This window comes from Octopus sinensis, linkage group LG3 (assembly GCF_006345805.1).
Source record: "Octopus sinensis linkage group LG3, ASM634580v1, whole genome shotgun sequence".
Lineage (NCBI taxonomy): Eukaryota > Metazoa > Mollusca > Cephalopoda > Octopoda > Octopodidae > Octopus > Octopus sinensis.
In genome coordinates, this window is record NC_042999.1 from 139,047,698 (window position 1) to 139,065,022 (window position 17,325).

Sequence of the window (17,325 nt, forward strand, 5' to 3'; positions counted from 1 at the left end):
CTTGTCCTCACCAAATTCTTCAAATGTGACTTCTGCACGGGCATATACCGTCATCTTATGGAAACACGCGACAGCGTGTATCCTTAAAAGAGGAAACTTCTCTTACGACACCAAACAAAAACCTGTTATCCAATATGTCGAATGTTATGGAAACAATTGCAGACAACTACTTATTTGCAGGGCCTAGAAGAGGTGGAGGACAACAGGTACATTGTTTCAGGTTTCATCTGCTTTGATAATCGGCGGTGGCTTGGTTAGCGAATCCTTTGCGAAGGTCGACAATCGACGGCAAGATGAGCTGCTACGGATCACACTATCCCAAAGTGTATATGCAGGGATCACATGTGAACTTGCTTTCCGACTGAACTTTACACCTCAACAACGAGTGACGACTATTGCTATGGCGGCCGCGCTATCCGATGCGCTTGCTCATCCAGTAGGGTATTTGTCAAATTTGCAAGCTAGAAATTTGGGCCGCAGACTGAAGCATTACATTACTTTGTCTGCTGGAACGTTATGGCCGACCGTCGGATGTGGTCAGCATTCGTGAGGAACATAGTGAACTCGTTGCTAGGAGTCAGCTCAGCCTACCCTGGGCGAATGCCGCTGCAAGTACAAGTAAGTTTCAGATTTCGGAGACTCAAAGAGGAGCCTGTAACAATCTGGTGGGGCCCTAGCTAAAACCCAAACCTCGCAACCTCTTGAAGTTTGAGCGGACTCCTTCCTGGGGATTGAAACCAGTCACTGCAAGATATTTGTTCATCTCGCTAGTGATTCCATCAACCCCACTGCCTTAGAATGCGTGAAGACTGCAATAAATTTATTCAGGCTAAAGGTGTAGCAAACAGTGGTGGCTCGTAGATAAAATTAGTAGGGATGCTGCTTCAGAAAATTTTTAGCCATTGTGTAAAAGGAAACAAATATATAAAAAGAAACGTTATACTTAAACTTGATCGGTTCGCGTTTTAGCCACTGCCGGGTCGTGTGTTTAATTTGTTCACTGAATACCGTTGCAAATTCCCCCTTGTTTTTCAAAAATCCCCCCTAAATCACAAAATAAGGGGTTGGGGTGGTGGAAATGTGCCTTATTTTTCAAATCCTGGCAGCAACACTGAATCTGGAAGGATCTACACTTTATCACATTCAAGAATATAAACACGTTTTTAAGCACAACACACGCGGTGTCAAAAAGAAACACTACCTTTCACCCAGCACGGTCGTTCACGCAGTGCTCTCTCCCTCCCTTACGTGAAGCTTCCTATCTCGGATACGTGAGCATGCGCACAACAGCCAAACATAGCATCATTGGAACTGTAAAGTGTACAGTTCTATGCAAGGATTTTTGTGTTTTTTTCATAAACTAGGGGATGGCTTCTGACATTGAGCTTAAGGATTATATAATGTACAAGTATAAAGACAGAATGAAAGAAAAAAAGGAGTCGTTATATTGAATGTTATAATATCGAGTGGAAATAGGGGGTGCTGCAATTCCTATACACGAACCGTCACTGGTAGCAAGAGAGTTGTGAAGGTCAGTCACTTCTTTCTCCAGGTGCTGTACTCAAAATTTTCTCTAGCTTTTCAGATTTAATGAGAACATTTATGTCACTAAGTCTGGCTCTATTACCTCAGCTATATTCACAGCTGTAGATGAGTAATATATTGGTTTCAAATTTTGGCACAACTCGAGCAAATACGGGGGAAGCATAAATCGATTATATCGACCCCAGTGCTAAACTGGTACTTATTTTATCGACCCCCAAAAGGATCAAATGCAAAGTGGGCCTCGGCAGAATTTGAAATCAGAACGTCAAGACGGACGAAATGTCACTAAGCATTTTCCCCGGCATGCTAACGATTCTGCCATCTCGCTGCCTTATAAGATGGCTAAGCTATTGATAGAATAATTGATTTACTTGTAATTAAAGAGAGAAATTTTATTACAAAAGATATTGAAACAAGTACATGCCATCATAAATCGCAAAATGGCATTGAATGTTCCTTCGAAATTTAATATTTTCTTCTCACTAGAAGGATGTTGTGAGTGTGCGTGTGTGTGTGTTCGTGAGTGTTGCATGCCATTATATTCATCCCCATTCATGATCACGTCTAGAAATAAAAGTAAATTCTGATTTCGATTTAAGACTGGTTTTACCAGTTGAAGCCAGATAAATTTTCAGAAAATATTTTTAACATCCACCATATTATATATCACTTATGTAAATGTTTACGTACACGTGTGGCCACTATGTACGTCTCGATCACTAACTGGCGAGATAAATGCATATGATGGTGCTCAACATTGAACAACAACAACTTCAAACTTCATTGCAACAGCATAATACATACATTACACACACACAAGTGGGTGTGTAGGCGTATGTGTGTGGGTGTATGTTTATTTTTGGGTTATTCACAGAAATTTTAGAACAAAAGGACTGGTTGAAATTTATTCTTTTCTCATTATATATATATATATATATATATATATATAATATATATATATATATATATATGTATGGATGTATTCTTTTTATTCGTTTTTTGGACTTGTTTCAGTCATTTGATTGCGGCCATGCTGGAGCACCGCCTAAAAAGTGTTAGTCGAAGAAATCTTCCCTCACGACTTAATCTTTGTAAGTCTAGTACTTATTCTATCGGTCTCTTTTGCTGAACCGTTAAGTTACGGGGACATAAACACACCAGCATCGGTTATCAATCGATGGCGGGGGACAAACAGACACGCACAAATATATTCATACACACACACACACACACACACACACGACGGGATTCTTCCAGTTTCAGTCTACCAAATCCACTCAAGAGGTTTTGGTTGGCCTGACACTTGCTCAAGGTGCCATGCAATGGGACTAAACCTGGAACTATGCGGTTAGTAAGCAAGCTTCTTTACCACACATCCACGCCTGTATATATATATATATATATATATATATATATATATATATATATATTTATATATATATATATATATTACGGAGATGTACTTACATAGCAAGTGACTTGATATGAGATCGTGTGCTGAAACAAAATCACTTGCAGCGTTGAAGGTGTTTATAAGCCATTTAAAAACACACAAAAACCGTTAGATTCACTTCAAAATTTAAATTTAATTTGTCAAAATATTTTCGTCAGAATTTTGTCAGTGAACAGGTCGCGGTTTCAAAGCGACGAAAATATTTTGACAAATTAAATTAAAATATTGAAGTGAATCTAACGGTTTTTGTGTGTTTTTAAATAGCTTATAAAAACATTTCACGCTGCAATTGTTTATATATAACCAAGAAAGGCGCAGGAGTGGCTGTGTGGTAAGTAGCTTGCTAACCAACCACATGGTTCCGGGTTCAGTCCCACTGCGTGGCATCTTGGGTAAGTGTCTTCTGCTATAGCCCCGGGCCGACCAATGCCTTGTGAGTGGATTTGGTAGACGGAAACTGAAAGAAGCCTGTCGTATATATGTATATATATATATGTGTGTGTATATGTGTTTGTATGTCTGTGTTTGTCCCCCTAGCATTGCTTGACAACCGATGCTGGTGTGTTTACGTCCCCGTCACCTAGCGGTTCGGCAAAAGAGATCGATAGAATAAGTACTGGGCTTACAAAGAATAAGTCCTGGGGTCGATTTGCTCGACTAAAGGCGGTGCTCCAGCATGGCCGCAGTCAAATGACTGAAACAAGTAAAAGAGAAAGAGTAAGAAAGAGAGAACAAATTTCAAACGTCAGTGTTCATATTCACTCAATATATTTCAAAGCATTGGGATACTTTACAAGTACGTAGGTGCATTCATATACACAAGATATAAAAATATATAAATACACAAATGTACTTGCGAGGTTGTATTTCCGTATTAAAATCAATGAGGATATCAAAATATGCGGATGATGATTATGTAGCGGTAATCCAAATAGATGAGAAAGTTGGTATAAATGATTTTAAAGGAATCTTGAGCAGGTGCAAAGTCTAACAGCCGTTTATATATATATATATATATATATATATATATATATATATATATATATATATAAATATAGCCATTTATATCTACATCAAGAAGAAAAAAAAACACTCTACATGTATAAAGAAACCTTGAAGTGTCCATAGATTCTTAACTGAATTGGAACTTATGACTCACTATTGGGAATTGTACCTGGCTGTTGTGTGTAACAATATGTCTCCCTTTGGCCGAGATAGAAGCTATGAAATTATGCGTAGTATTCAAAAGATAGGATGAGGTGAAAAGTAGGTTGAATTGGTATCTTACAAACCTAAGCAGAAGCTCGTACCGCAATACTTGGAGTGGGATAACACAAGGGTAACGATGAGGATATTGGTGGTAACGTTGTCCCTGGGCAGATTGTCACTTTGTTGTGCAATATGAGCAGGTGATAAATGCCGAGATATCTAAGAACGATATCTAAGAACAGGTGGGATCTATATGGATATAGAATGCCATAACGTGATTTAGATCTGTGCCCCATCGGAAGTGCAGAAAGAAAAGGAATGAAGATGCTGCAACGCAGAAAACCCAGCTGCTACATGTATGATACTAAGAGTCGTTTGAGGGATTTCTACTCAAAGTCTATCGAAGGCAGAAGAGCAGCAGCGATTACAACAATAACAATAGGCCACAGAAACTGCAGTTTTCAAAGAACTCTCGATCGGAACATCAGAAACGGCAGTAGGGAAGGTCCTGTATCCTGTGCCAAGAGGTGACTAGGAAGATGAGGTCTAAGAAGCCGACATCACCTCTCCTACCAGAAGGACCATTCAGTTCTCTTGTAATGATGACGAGGAGAAAGCTATCGGGAGTGGGGAGTAGTAAAAACAAAAAGTAGTAACAAAAATATCTCAAACGGAAAAACAGATTTAAACAGAAAACATGAAAAACAAAGAGAAGTTCACGCCTCCTTTGAAAAAAAAAAAAGAAAAAGAAAAACAATCCAAGATCAAAAAGGCCGCCTTTTCTTTGGAAATCATAAAAGTTACGATAACGAGAGTGTCCAACAAAGAACTGGTGGACTTCTTGAAGGATATGCAAGAATAAAACGTCTTTGAGGAAGTGTAAGTTTTTGTAAAGAAATGCAGGGAGGATAGAAAAACACGGTATATATTGCCGATAAAAGCCGTATCAGCAGTCCTAGACTATACAGAAGACATTGAGCTTCTTCCTACCCAATCCAATTCGCTCGAAAATAGAACATTACATATACATGGGAAAGTAAGGGCCTCGGAGATGTGGGAGAACTCGTATCCATATGTGGGTGGGTTGCACTGTCATTTTCATCTGTCTTTAAACAATTCTTGAAATTATATCAGTTATTATATAATCATCTAATTATTTTACGTAACTTTAAAATTATGAATCATTATATTGGGTAACAGCTCTGATTACCTGGTATTTTTATACATCTTCATATATATTTTTTTGTGACCTGTTCTTCACAAGTCTATTGTATTTATGAATAGGAGTCAGTGACAATTATTATTATTATTATTATTATTATATTATTAAGGTGGCGAGCTGGCAGAATCGTTAGCGTACTGGACGAAAAGCTAATCAGTATTTCACCCGTCTCTACATTCTGAGTTCAAATTCCATCAAGGTCGACTTTGCCTTTCATCCTTTCGGGGTCGATAAATTACGGACCAGTTGAACATTAGGGTCGATGTAATCGATACATCCCCTCTCCAAAATTGCTGCCGTTGCGGCAAAATTTGAAACCATTATTATTATTATTATTATTATTATTAAGGCGGTGAGGTGGCAGAATCATTAGCACGCCGGGCGAAATGCTTAGCAGTATTTCGTCTGCTGTTACGTTCTGAGTTCAAATTTCACCAAGGTTGACTTTGCCTTTCATCCTTTCGGGGTCGATTAAATAAGTACCAGTTACGCACTGGGGTCGATATAATCGGCTTAATCCGTTTGTTTGTCCTCTCTGTGTTTAGCCCCTTGTGGGTCGTAAAGAAATAGGTATTATCCCCTCCTTATAAACTGCTGGCTTTATGCCAAAATTTGAGATCATCATTATTAAGGTGGCGAGCTGGCAGAATCGTTACCGCGCCGGAAGAAATTCCCTGCAGTATAAAGATTATGCCCTCAATCCAAATCTCGTCGAGGTTAATTTTGAGAGCATCGAGCTGTTAGAATCATTACTATGTTGGACAAATTGCTTAGCGGCATTTTTTAGGATTTTAGATTCTGATAAAATAAAGTTTAAGTACTAGAGTCGATGGTTTCGACTAGTCTTACCTCTTAAAAACTGCTGGCCTTGTACCATAATTTGAAACAATTATTACCGTTAGCACGGGAAGGTGGTGAGCTGGCAGAATCGTTAACACGCCAAGGAAAATGCGTTGCGTCATTTGGTCCATCTTTACGTTCTGAGTTCAAATTACGCTGAGGGCGACTTTACATTTCATCCTTTCAGGGTCGATGAAACAAGTACTAGTCAAGTACTATAGTCGGTGTAATCGTTTGGCCACCTTCCCTCAAATTTCAGGCCTTGTGCCCACTAAGGTAACTAGAGCGGTCCTTCCGTTTGCCGTTCCCAGACCCCACAAAAAATACATATTGCCTATAGCAACAGCCTACAACATGAGGAAAAGTGCCGCCCCTCTAAAAATGTCATTCGGGACTGACTCCACCCACCACCTAAGCTACACTAGTGCTTGTGCCTATAGTAGAAAAAATTATTAGCACGAGATTAATTACTACGGGATGTTTTGAAAATGATCTCTTCGTTCCTGACAAGCTTGTAGGATAAAAATAGCTTCTTTTCCGAAACTATTTTGTATTTGCATAAAATAGATTTGCAATTGTATAACATAATGGTTTTCAAACAGGAAGCACTTACTGAGTCGTGGGCAGTTTGGAATTTAAATGAAGTGAAAATACTTCTTTTTCCTTATGTAATTTGTTTTATTTTAAGGCGAGAAGTCTTTTCGCCACATTCCCTTCCTTTTCGTTGTCAAATAAATAAATGTGGGTGACAAACTAAAATAATAAAACATCTCATGAACTTCTCTGCAGTAATAAGGACACTAAGACTTGACATTTTATGTAGGTGGTTATATTTTTAGGTTAAAACAATATCTGACATCATTTATTCTTTCTGTCTTTACTTATTTCAGTCACTGAACTGCGGCTATGCTGGGGTTTCCTCCTTGAAGGGGTTTTAGTCGAACAAATCGACCCCAGTACTTATTTTTTATCAAGCCAGGTACTTATTCTATCGGTTACTTTGAGCTGAACCGCTAAGTTACGGTGAGCGTAAACAAACCAACAGTTGTCACGTGGTAGTAGAGGCAAATATACAAAATACACACGCATACACGATGAGCTTTTTTCAGTTTATGTCTGCCAGATCCATTCAAGGCCTTAGAGCTATACTAGAAGACACTCGCCCGAGGTGCCGCGCAGTGGGACTGAATCTGAAATCATGTGGTTAGGAAGTAAAGGTCTTACTACAGACCCTCGTATGCGCTTATTTGGAAAAATAAATTACATTTTAGACTATGAGCACTGTTAAAAGGAGTGGAGCACGTTGCAGGTTCAGATATCGATGCGATTTCAATTCTGGAGAAGGAATTGCGATATACTTCACTTTCTTGTTAATGTCTTTGAGAAAGGTTTGAACAATATTTCTCATTAAACATTACTCCCAAATTAAGGCCTTTGTATCCCGTGGGCAAGAACAAGTGCTTTTATGATTGGTATATTTAATATGAATGTAAATGTTGTACAATAGTGGTAAGCTGTCGGAAAACCGTGTCGATATTGTGCATGTAAAACCCATTTAAGCTATTTTCACTGACATCTCGCGCATTTGATATGGTCCGATCTAGGGCTAAATAGAACAAGTAATAATTAATACAAAATAACAACACTGCAAGAACAAGAGATGTTGGCGAGTGAATTTGATGGTGCTTGATATATAACCTGGAGAGAATGATGGCAGAGTCAATCCCAGCATTCTCTCGATTTTGTCATCCTGTGTCCTCCTTCTTCCCAATATAGTTTCTTACGTAGATACAACGACAGAAATTTGGAGGGGAGGAGATTAGTCAATTACTGTAATCCCAGTACTTGGATATCAGGTCATCCCATAAGTTCTGTCCGATTTTACCTTTTTTTATAATTGAATGAAATTTAATAGTATTTTAGAATGTCTAATGGAATTAAAAATTAATTTTATGCATTTGTGTACATTTAAACTAACTAAATATTATTTTACAGAATAATAGAATTAAAATTTCTTTGATTGAAATCCTTTCTAACATGGAAGTATCCAAAGAGCATTTAAGGTACATAATGCTTTATGAGTACAAAAAAGGAAACTCTGCAGCCGAAGCCACTCGAAACATACACCCAGTTTATGGGAAAGAATGCTTGAATGAAAGAACACGCAGAAGATGGTTTGCAAAATTCAGAAGTGGAGATTTCAGCCTTGAAGATGAAGGTTCCTAATCTTGGAAAATGGGTGCATCATAAATTGCCCGAAGGCAACCGCAAATCCTTTGTTGACATCTGCTATTCTCTCCATTCTCACGAACTCATTTCACCCTTTTTCGATAGACTTGTGACTGGTGACGAAAAATGAATCTTCTATCGAAATGTTAAACGTCGTAAACAGTGACTTGGTAAAAGGGGAAAAGCTCAACCACAACTGAAAAGGGAACTTCATGGGGAAAAAGGTTCTTCTCTCTATCTGGTGGGATTGCAAAGGAGTAATTCACTTTGAATTGTTATCACCTAATGCAACAATCAATGATCAAGTATACTGTCGGCAATTAAAGCGTTAAAGACCCACTTTAGTGAATCGAAAAGGAGTGATGTTTCATCAGGACAATGCGCAAACCCACACTGCAAATATCACATCACAGAAAATCGAAGAGCTTGGTTGGGAAAAAATTCCTCATTCACCTTATTCTCCTGATCTTGCTCCTTCAGACTTCCATTTGTTTCGTAGTTTATAGAATCATCTGGAGGACATAACTTTCGCAAGCCAGAAGGAGGTCGAAACTAACATTTCAGAGTTCTTCGCTTTGAAATCAAAAGAGTTTTACATTGATGGGATTAAAAAGCTTGTAAATAGATGGAAGGAAGTCATAGATAATCAGGGAAAGTACATTGATGATTAAATTTCAATTAAATATAACATTTGACCACTTGTTTTCTTTATTCAAAATTCGGGCAGAACTTGTGGGTGACCTGATACTTTAATTTATCGACTTCATAGGGATGAAAGGGAAATTTAGACCGAAGAGTCGGAAGACATACAGCAAGGCATTTTGTTCGAGTTCTTATATAGGCACAAAGCCATACACTTTTGGTGAGGGAGGAGAGATACTGACGATTATATTAATCCACCCACACCCACGAGTGGTTGATAGATATTATGTTAGTACCGAAGGAGGATGAAATATCAACTTTGGCAGGAGTCGAACTCGGAATGTATGATAAAAGGACGAAACTAAATACTGCAAAGTTTAATGTTTCCTAATAGTAGATACAAGAACAATAATTTCAAGGTTGTGGGAGTTAGTCGATCACGTCAACTCCAATATCTGGATTAGTATTTTATTAGCTCCGAAAGGAGAACGTAAAAAGTGAAATCAAATATGGAGAAGGATTTTTTTCCAACACCCTAACCATTCTGCCAATCCAGTCAGACACTATTTCTGCCAATTCACCACTCTCCTTGTGATGATGATAAGCAGAAATTCCACGTTTTATAAATGCTCTTTGTTCTGTTTCGACGTATAAATTTATTGATCTTTATAACATTGTTTCGTTATGCTTACTACTTTCATTTCGTTCCATAGTTAAAACGATTGAAAGCATAGTGCTTGAACTTGCTTCATTATGCTAAAAATGTCCATTATATCTTTGATTTCATTCTATAAAGTTGTTGAAAACGTAATACTCGAATACACGCCCTGACAAGTAAAATAATAAACGGAAGTGCCCGTAGAAATTCAACGGCCCATTTTATGGCATAGTGTCAGCAATTAACATTTCCCCCACTCAGTAGTAATATTCTGTCATTTCCTTCATAATCCTTTAATTTCTAGGAAATCTTGAATATTCTCTTTGGTCTGGTTTTCGCTTCTTGCCTGTTTCTTCATTCTTGTTTGAAATAATATTCTTGCCTATCATCACCATTCATATTTTGCTTTCTCATTTGATTAACAGTTCTCATTTCCCACTCCCTATTAGCTTTAGCTTCGTCGTTCGTCATACGACATCGTTTAACTCAGTTATTCGCATTAATTTCATTCTTTTTCTTCTGAGTTAATGTTTTTCGTTGTTCCAGATCCTCCTGTATTTCTAATTCCCATTTCTTCTTTTAGCTCTTTCCCCAATCTTTTCCTCTATCTTCTATGCCTTTCTCGCTTCAGGTCTTGTAGTTATACAAGAAATTTATATTATACTGATGAACAAAGGATTAATGATCATACAGCTCAAGTAAAAGAACCTTCTTCGATTTCAGCGATGAGTATTTCAAATGGTCGATCAATTGAACTCCATACGCATTGAATGGTTGAGTATTCCAATTACATTTGTACTCACGACATATTCCTCAGACAGAATCCGAATGATAAATCTGTTTTTTTTTTTTGTATTAGCACAACCTAGTTCGTCTATCCAATTTAAAACAACAGTTGAATCAACCCGGGTCTGTGGTAAAAGGCTCTTGCCGAATATCATGCGCCACGAGATAGAACACGAGATTTCTTGATTGCTTAGTTATGCCAGCGTCCACGATTACACATTTATGATGATGTTCACCCCATTCACAACTGCACAATACACCTACAATCGCGAAACTATTTATACAGTATCTATCGTAAAAAACATCTCTGTTCCTTTAACACTGACTCGTGCTTCCTTTGAAACGGTACGTGACTATGTCACCACTCCTACAACACGGTCTCTTGACCTACTTTAAATAATCATAAAATCTTTCTCAAAACTTACATCCTTAAAAAAATAGGAGAATGACATATTAGATTAGTCTTAGATATCGCTAAAAGCCCAAGATAGTTATAGTTGGAATGCCTTTGATTATAAGTTTGCTGGGTCGAAGTTAACCTAACACTAAAGAACTTACTGGACGTACTTTCTAGCTCAAATAAGTTACCACTTCTTTCTCATTCATTTTGCACTATCACCAACTTTCTATTTTACATATTCATTTAACGCCTTCTATGTTGGACTTTCTGTCTCTGGAATAGCGACGTAGCCAGAGCTTGTGCCGCCCGCGAAATTTTTTTTCCACGAGAGTTTCGGACCCCAGTTATGAAGACATTTCCATACAGCCAATCAGAGCTCAACTATAAAACTAATTTATGAGCGCATAACAAGTGATGGGCAATACGATAAGGTCACTTGGGTAAGGAATGACCATGCTTTTTTTCTCTTTTAATAATGCTTCTTGTTCTTGTTTCAACCATGGCTGCTTCTGCGTAGTTATTGGTGTTGTTGTTTACTTTTTAAAACATCACCCTCTACCCACATTTTTCCCATCCACATCTTTACCATATGGGGACCTAACAAAATCCGATAATAGGTATAGATGCAAATCTATCTAATTACTTGTCTCCTTCTAAAATCGGGCATAACTTGGCGATTGGTCGACTTACAACACCGTTCTTCGTCTTGAGTTTACTTGGTAGAGTGTGTTTGTTAACTTGACAATAAGGTCAAAGTGAGCTTTGATTGGTTGTATGCAAATGAGTTCATTACTGGGGTCAGAAACTCTCGTGGGAAAAAAATATTCGCGTACTGCCCAGTACAATTTAAAAATTTTTTCTCCTTCACTCCAAAAAATTATTCATAAATTAGGTACAGGGCTAGACATTTTGGGAGGTGGGTTAGACCATTAAATCGAACCCACTACTTGACAGGAACTTTATTGCATCCATCCCTTAAAGATGAAAATAAAAACTGACCTCGGTGAGAATCGAAATCGCAGCATAAAGAGCCGTAACCCTAAAGATTTCACCTGCCAGTCTGACGTCCTTAATTTTCTTCCTTTGTATAAGACCAGAAATTAGAAAGGAAGGAGTAGACCCTAATAACTGATAGGTAAACCTTGGCAGAATTTAAATACAAAACTACAACAAATACCATAAGACAATCCGCCCGACGCTTTAACCGTTCTGCCAATCCACTGCCCTGCCCTGCACTCCCATTCGTAAAATACAATATATACAGCAAAAGTGCCACTCCCCAAAGTAGCGATCCTCCCCGCGTAGCCAGATCGCTCTCCCATCCCACCACCTTTAGCTGTGCTAACGTTAAACCTGTGATAATTCGACCTGGCTTCAGTCACACTTTCAAGCTACTGCGAGTTTCCAAGGTCACTGGAACTCATATTTAAGGAATATAAAAGGATATAAGGGTGCGTTGTAGTAACTGATACTTAAATCAGTATAGTTAACAATCACTAACGTTTTCCAGCAATTTACACTGACACACAATTACAAATCAACTTCACAAAATTACAAACTAATTTGGGAACTCACATCGTTACAGACTAAACTTCGACGTCTTTTAGGGGAACTATTATATTGTTTATATAAAAGATCGGTTTATTACTATGGCTTCCTCCGAATGTGTAACTATAGGGACTCCCATTAAATGTCTACTCCCTTGTCCACTGCGACTAATACTGACGAGGAAGCCTCTGCTCACTCACTCAAAACCAGTAGAAATAACAGTCAACTCTCCCTCATATCATCACAATACTGTCTTTAAAAAGAGAAAGGTACATTGGATAATGTGCTTCTAAATAAACAGCTTAAAAAAAAAAGACGAAGCATTACGGGTGAGTATTTCGTTATGCTCGACTTGGGGCTAAAAAAACAAAACAAAACAAAAAACTCGAGTAGCTTGCTTACAAACCACACACATGGTTCCGGGTTCAGTCCCACTGCATGGCACCTTGGGCAAGTGCCTTCTGCTATAGCATCGGGCCGACCAAAGCCTTGTGAGTGGATTAGGTAGATGGAAACTGTGTGTGTATGTGTGTGCGTCTGTGTTTGTTCCCCAACCATCGCTTGACAACAGATGCTGGTGTGTTTACCCGTAACTTAGCGGTTCGGCAAAAGAGACCGATAGAATAAGTACTAGGCTCACAAAGAATAAGTTCTGGGGTCGATTTGTTCGACTAAAAGCTGTGGTCCAGCATGGCCGCAGACAAATGACTGAAACAAATCAAAGAGTATTAGGTTAAAGGTCTCCCATTCCCAGTGGTACTATAACATTAATGAAAGCGACACCAACATATGACTGCTATATTGCATATGCTGTCAAAGTTTATAAAAGTTCAATTAGTCCAGGGTCCGGGTAGCCAAAGAAAGTCCCTTGAAAATTTGACAGGTCTACTTCCTGAAGAAAAAAAAAATGAAAACCCCCAAACTCACACATAGCTTACTTGAATTTATGGAGGAATCCCCACCAACTCCTAAATTGGAAAGTTGCCTGGTTTCCTCCTTGCAAAATTTTTCTCGGAGGCTCTACATGCCGACAATGCAATTAAATGTTCAAAGCCGGTTACGGAGGGATTTGAAGTTAGAACGTTAAAAAAAAAAAAAAAAAAAACTAGTACGCAGCCAAAATTTTGTAATGTACTTTAGTCAGATGATCATCCACTGCACCACCTCGAAGTAATTAATGTACAGACGACACGTATTTGCACAAACAGTGCGGTGAAATCTGCAGCGCAAAATATTTTCTGTCGATTTGGCATTTTAGGTTTCGTTAAACACGAAAAAGTTAATAAATAAATAAATAAATAAATAAATAAATAAAAGGTCTTATTTTCACTGAACATAACTGCAACACAAATTCATTAGCATTACGAAATAAGAAAGAATTCTTCGGAGTGGATGAGAAATGTGTGAATAACGACACCAAGTGTCATTATTCAGCGCTTTCCATTTTTTTTAACAAGTGCAGCCTTTTGGGACCAAGTTTTGATAAATTTTAAGGATCACACTATCGTAGACAGTTTAATACTTAAAAAAAAGTTAGAACTTATGCCGCGAACCAATTTTGTACATCTGTTCTAGAATGTACTGAAAAATCTTAATTTTAAAACAATATTCTTGCCTTAGTAAATCCGTCCGGTCACGAGCAGAAATATCCATCAATGGGTGATAATCTTGACTTCTTGATATGGATAGTGGCATCTAGCATATCGGATAAGTTCGATTCCACCCATCAAAGACATCGAACGTCGTGCCGAACAAAATAATAATCGGTAGTATTTATTTTCAGTTAGGTGGACAACGTCGAAAACTACCAGTCTCAGTACAAAAAATACCGACAGCGCAGTTTGTTAACCGCAATACAGCCACCTGTGATCTCATAATTTGCATAAAGTTATAAATAACTATAAGAGATTGATTTATAACAGAGAAATAAGAATTTAGATTTATAAGTGACTGTACATATGAAAGATATTTTAGGGTTTAGAATTGATTTATAACAGAAGAATAAGAATTTAGATTTATAAGGGATTGTACATATGAAAGGCATTTTAGGGTTATAAGTAAAATTGAAAAGATTTAGTGATTAGATATAGAGTCAAACATCGATTGTTATAATGCAACCGTAATTCTTTTTACATTCTATAAATATGTGCCCTTTTTATATTCCTTAAATATGTGCCTACTTTTATATTCCTTAAATATGTGCCCTACTGGAAACACGCAGTAACTTTTACGGTTGCAATCAGATCCTTGAATTAACGTATGTTTATTGAATGTGGAATGCAGATGAGAAGAGAATCTTAGAGTACCAGCGTAGCTAAGAAAGAGGCCAGCGTTGATCCTTTCGGGTGTCATTTTTCTTTTTGGCGGGTGGGCTATTTTTGATGTGTATTATGTATTTTTCTGGAGTCAGGACACAAATTTAAGAGATGCTGAAAGTTCGCTTCAACTCGGTATTTACAGCAGCAGCAGTATGAACCGGTGAGAATGCCCCTACATCAGTGATGGGTAAACTTTTTAGTGCCAATGCAAATTGCAAGTGCACAAGAGCCCGTCTGTACTGATAAAATTGCAAGAGCTCGTCTGTACTAATAAAAATAATGAATATCATTTTACAAATTAGATATGCAAATATATTAAATTACTGTTTTAATTTTTAGGCTTCAATCGAAATTTTTTTTTCTCAAATGGGAGTTTTAGATATTTGGTAAGCAGATGTTTAAATCTGAGTATGAGCGAGGGGTTCTTCACTCCTGCCTACATAGTCACTCGATGCGCTAGAAATAGTAACCAAATCTCCTCTCCCCCAATCACACCATATCAACTAACAGGCAGAAAGAAAAAAAAAATAACAAAAAATTAGATAACGTAGTTTTAGATGCACAATGCATGAAAGCATGTTGGAATGGTCATGGATGGAAACTCTTCGATTATAATACATAGAACTAATGGACCGAACACATGAAAATTTATACTGAGTTGCTGAAGTGAAAAAACAGAATGATGTTGCGAAAAAAAAAAAAAAAGCAATATCAATGCAGTTTCTTAAATAGTTATTAATGAAGGTGTTTCGTTAAAGTGAGTATGTGATACCGGTAGCAGGATAGTTGTTACAAATAAAGGTAGTTTTTCTTTGGCACAGTCCTTCCTCTAAAAAGTTAACATCGGATTAGATTAACCCAGAGCAGTGGGGTTTAATAGAGTGAGAAAGGGTGGTTAGTACTGTAGTTATATTAGACTTTTAATAGAAATCTCATACGTTCAACCGACCTTGTGAGAAAAATAAATACACGTAATTATTCTACGACGAATTTAATGCATCAAACAGGATAGCAAGTGTATTTATTAATTAGCCCCCGAGAAAAATGAAGCCTGTCCATTTGTTGTTGTTATCTAATTTGATTATTGTAATTCGTTTAAACGTTTTGGATATCGCTTACCCCAGTAGTTTATACGGGACCCCTGAAAATGCTGGTTATGGATCAAATTCTTGCAGCTAGTATAAATAGGTAGTAGTGTTTTATTTTTAGCTGATAGAAAGGTTTGACAATTGACAATTTAAATTTTTCTTTTAATTATTCTACGAGGGTCTGACTGGAAGAATTTATGTGTGTTATAGTCAGAAATATAGCAAAAAAAAAAAAAAAAAAAAATAAAAAAAAAATAAAGAAAATCCGAAGACCCTGACTTTAGCAAAAAAAATGGAAAAGTTAATAAAAATCAAAGCACTTGCGCTAAGTAAAAAAAAAAAAAGAACATAAAACGAGAACAAATTGTAAGTATGAAAGTGCACCTTGCGAAGAGAATGGAAAGGAGGAACATCGACGAACCGAAAACACCGGCTTCGATACCCGGTTCTAGCCAATTCTCGTTACTTGTGTAATAACTTAAAGAAGAGAATACGATATTTCGTTATTCTGAGAATAAAGTTGCGAGAAATTCATAGAATTGTCATTCCGAACGTTATTATAATCTACAAGAGATCTGTTGTCGATTTTTGTTTAATAAATAGTAAGAAAGCAAATAATGAAGCTGTGACATTCATGCCTTTTCTAAAAGCAGTCGAAACAGTCGAGAATACAAATATATTTCGAAAGTTCCGTATGTTGATAGACATTGTGGCTATGTTACAGCTGCTGGTAGCGATGTATGTGGTAACAGTAGTTTCTACTTACCTACGTCTATCTTTTACTAGGAGAGGTCAACTATATTCTGGCAACGAATCGACGCCAGACTACTGCTTTATATATCGACGTGGATATGCATATTTAGACATAGAAAGGGAAAGAGAGAGGCATACACATATTACAATTATAGCAGCGTGTAAGCCGCCCAACCTTTGATATAAGGAGGACGTAATCACAAGATAAAACAGGGTCGGTACAGCTAAATTCGAAACTATTTCTCGCAGTCACTCCCACCACTTTAGAATCACAAGGTTAAAAACTCACCGGGCATCTTGTTTCTTCCTCAATTCCTCTTTTGCTCTTACTCGGTCTCTCTCACTTTTAGATTTCCTCTCCTCGTATTGTCTCTTTCTTTGCTGTTCTCTTTCCTTACCCCTCTCTCTGTCACTGTGTGTTTGTATGTGTGTCTCTCTCTCTCTCTTACTTTCTTCACCATTCCCTCACACCTTCCCTCATTTTCAGCTTCTCCTTGCGTAAACTCTACTTTTCCATTATTTCACTCCGTCCTTCTCTTTTATTAGCGTCTCTTCTCACACTCAGTCCTTCCACTCTGTCTAATATCTTACACGCCTCTCTATCCATCTATCTGTATGACAATTCATTTTAAGC

General features: G+C 37.5%; 1 protein-coding gene across 1 annotated transcript in view; it reads right to left on the reverse strand.

The window, feature by feature from the left end:
- LOC115209822 (galectin-4-like) overlaps positions 1–17,122 on the reverse strand; it is a 69,881-nt gene extending 52,759 nt beyond the window's left edge. Inside the window, 1 exon segment of the mRNA XM_036501381.1 lies at positions 16,981–17,122. Coding sequence (XP_036357274.1) covers positions 16,981–16,987 — 7 coding nt within the window. The 5' untranslated portion in view covers positions 16,988–17,122.
- Between the last annotated feature and the right edge of the window lie 203 nt (positions 17,123–17,325).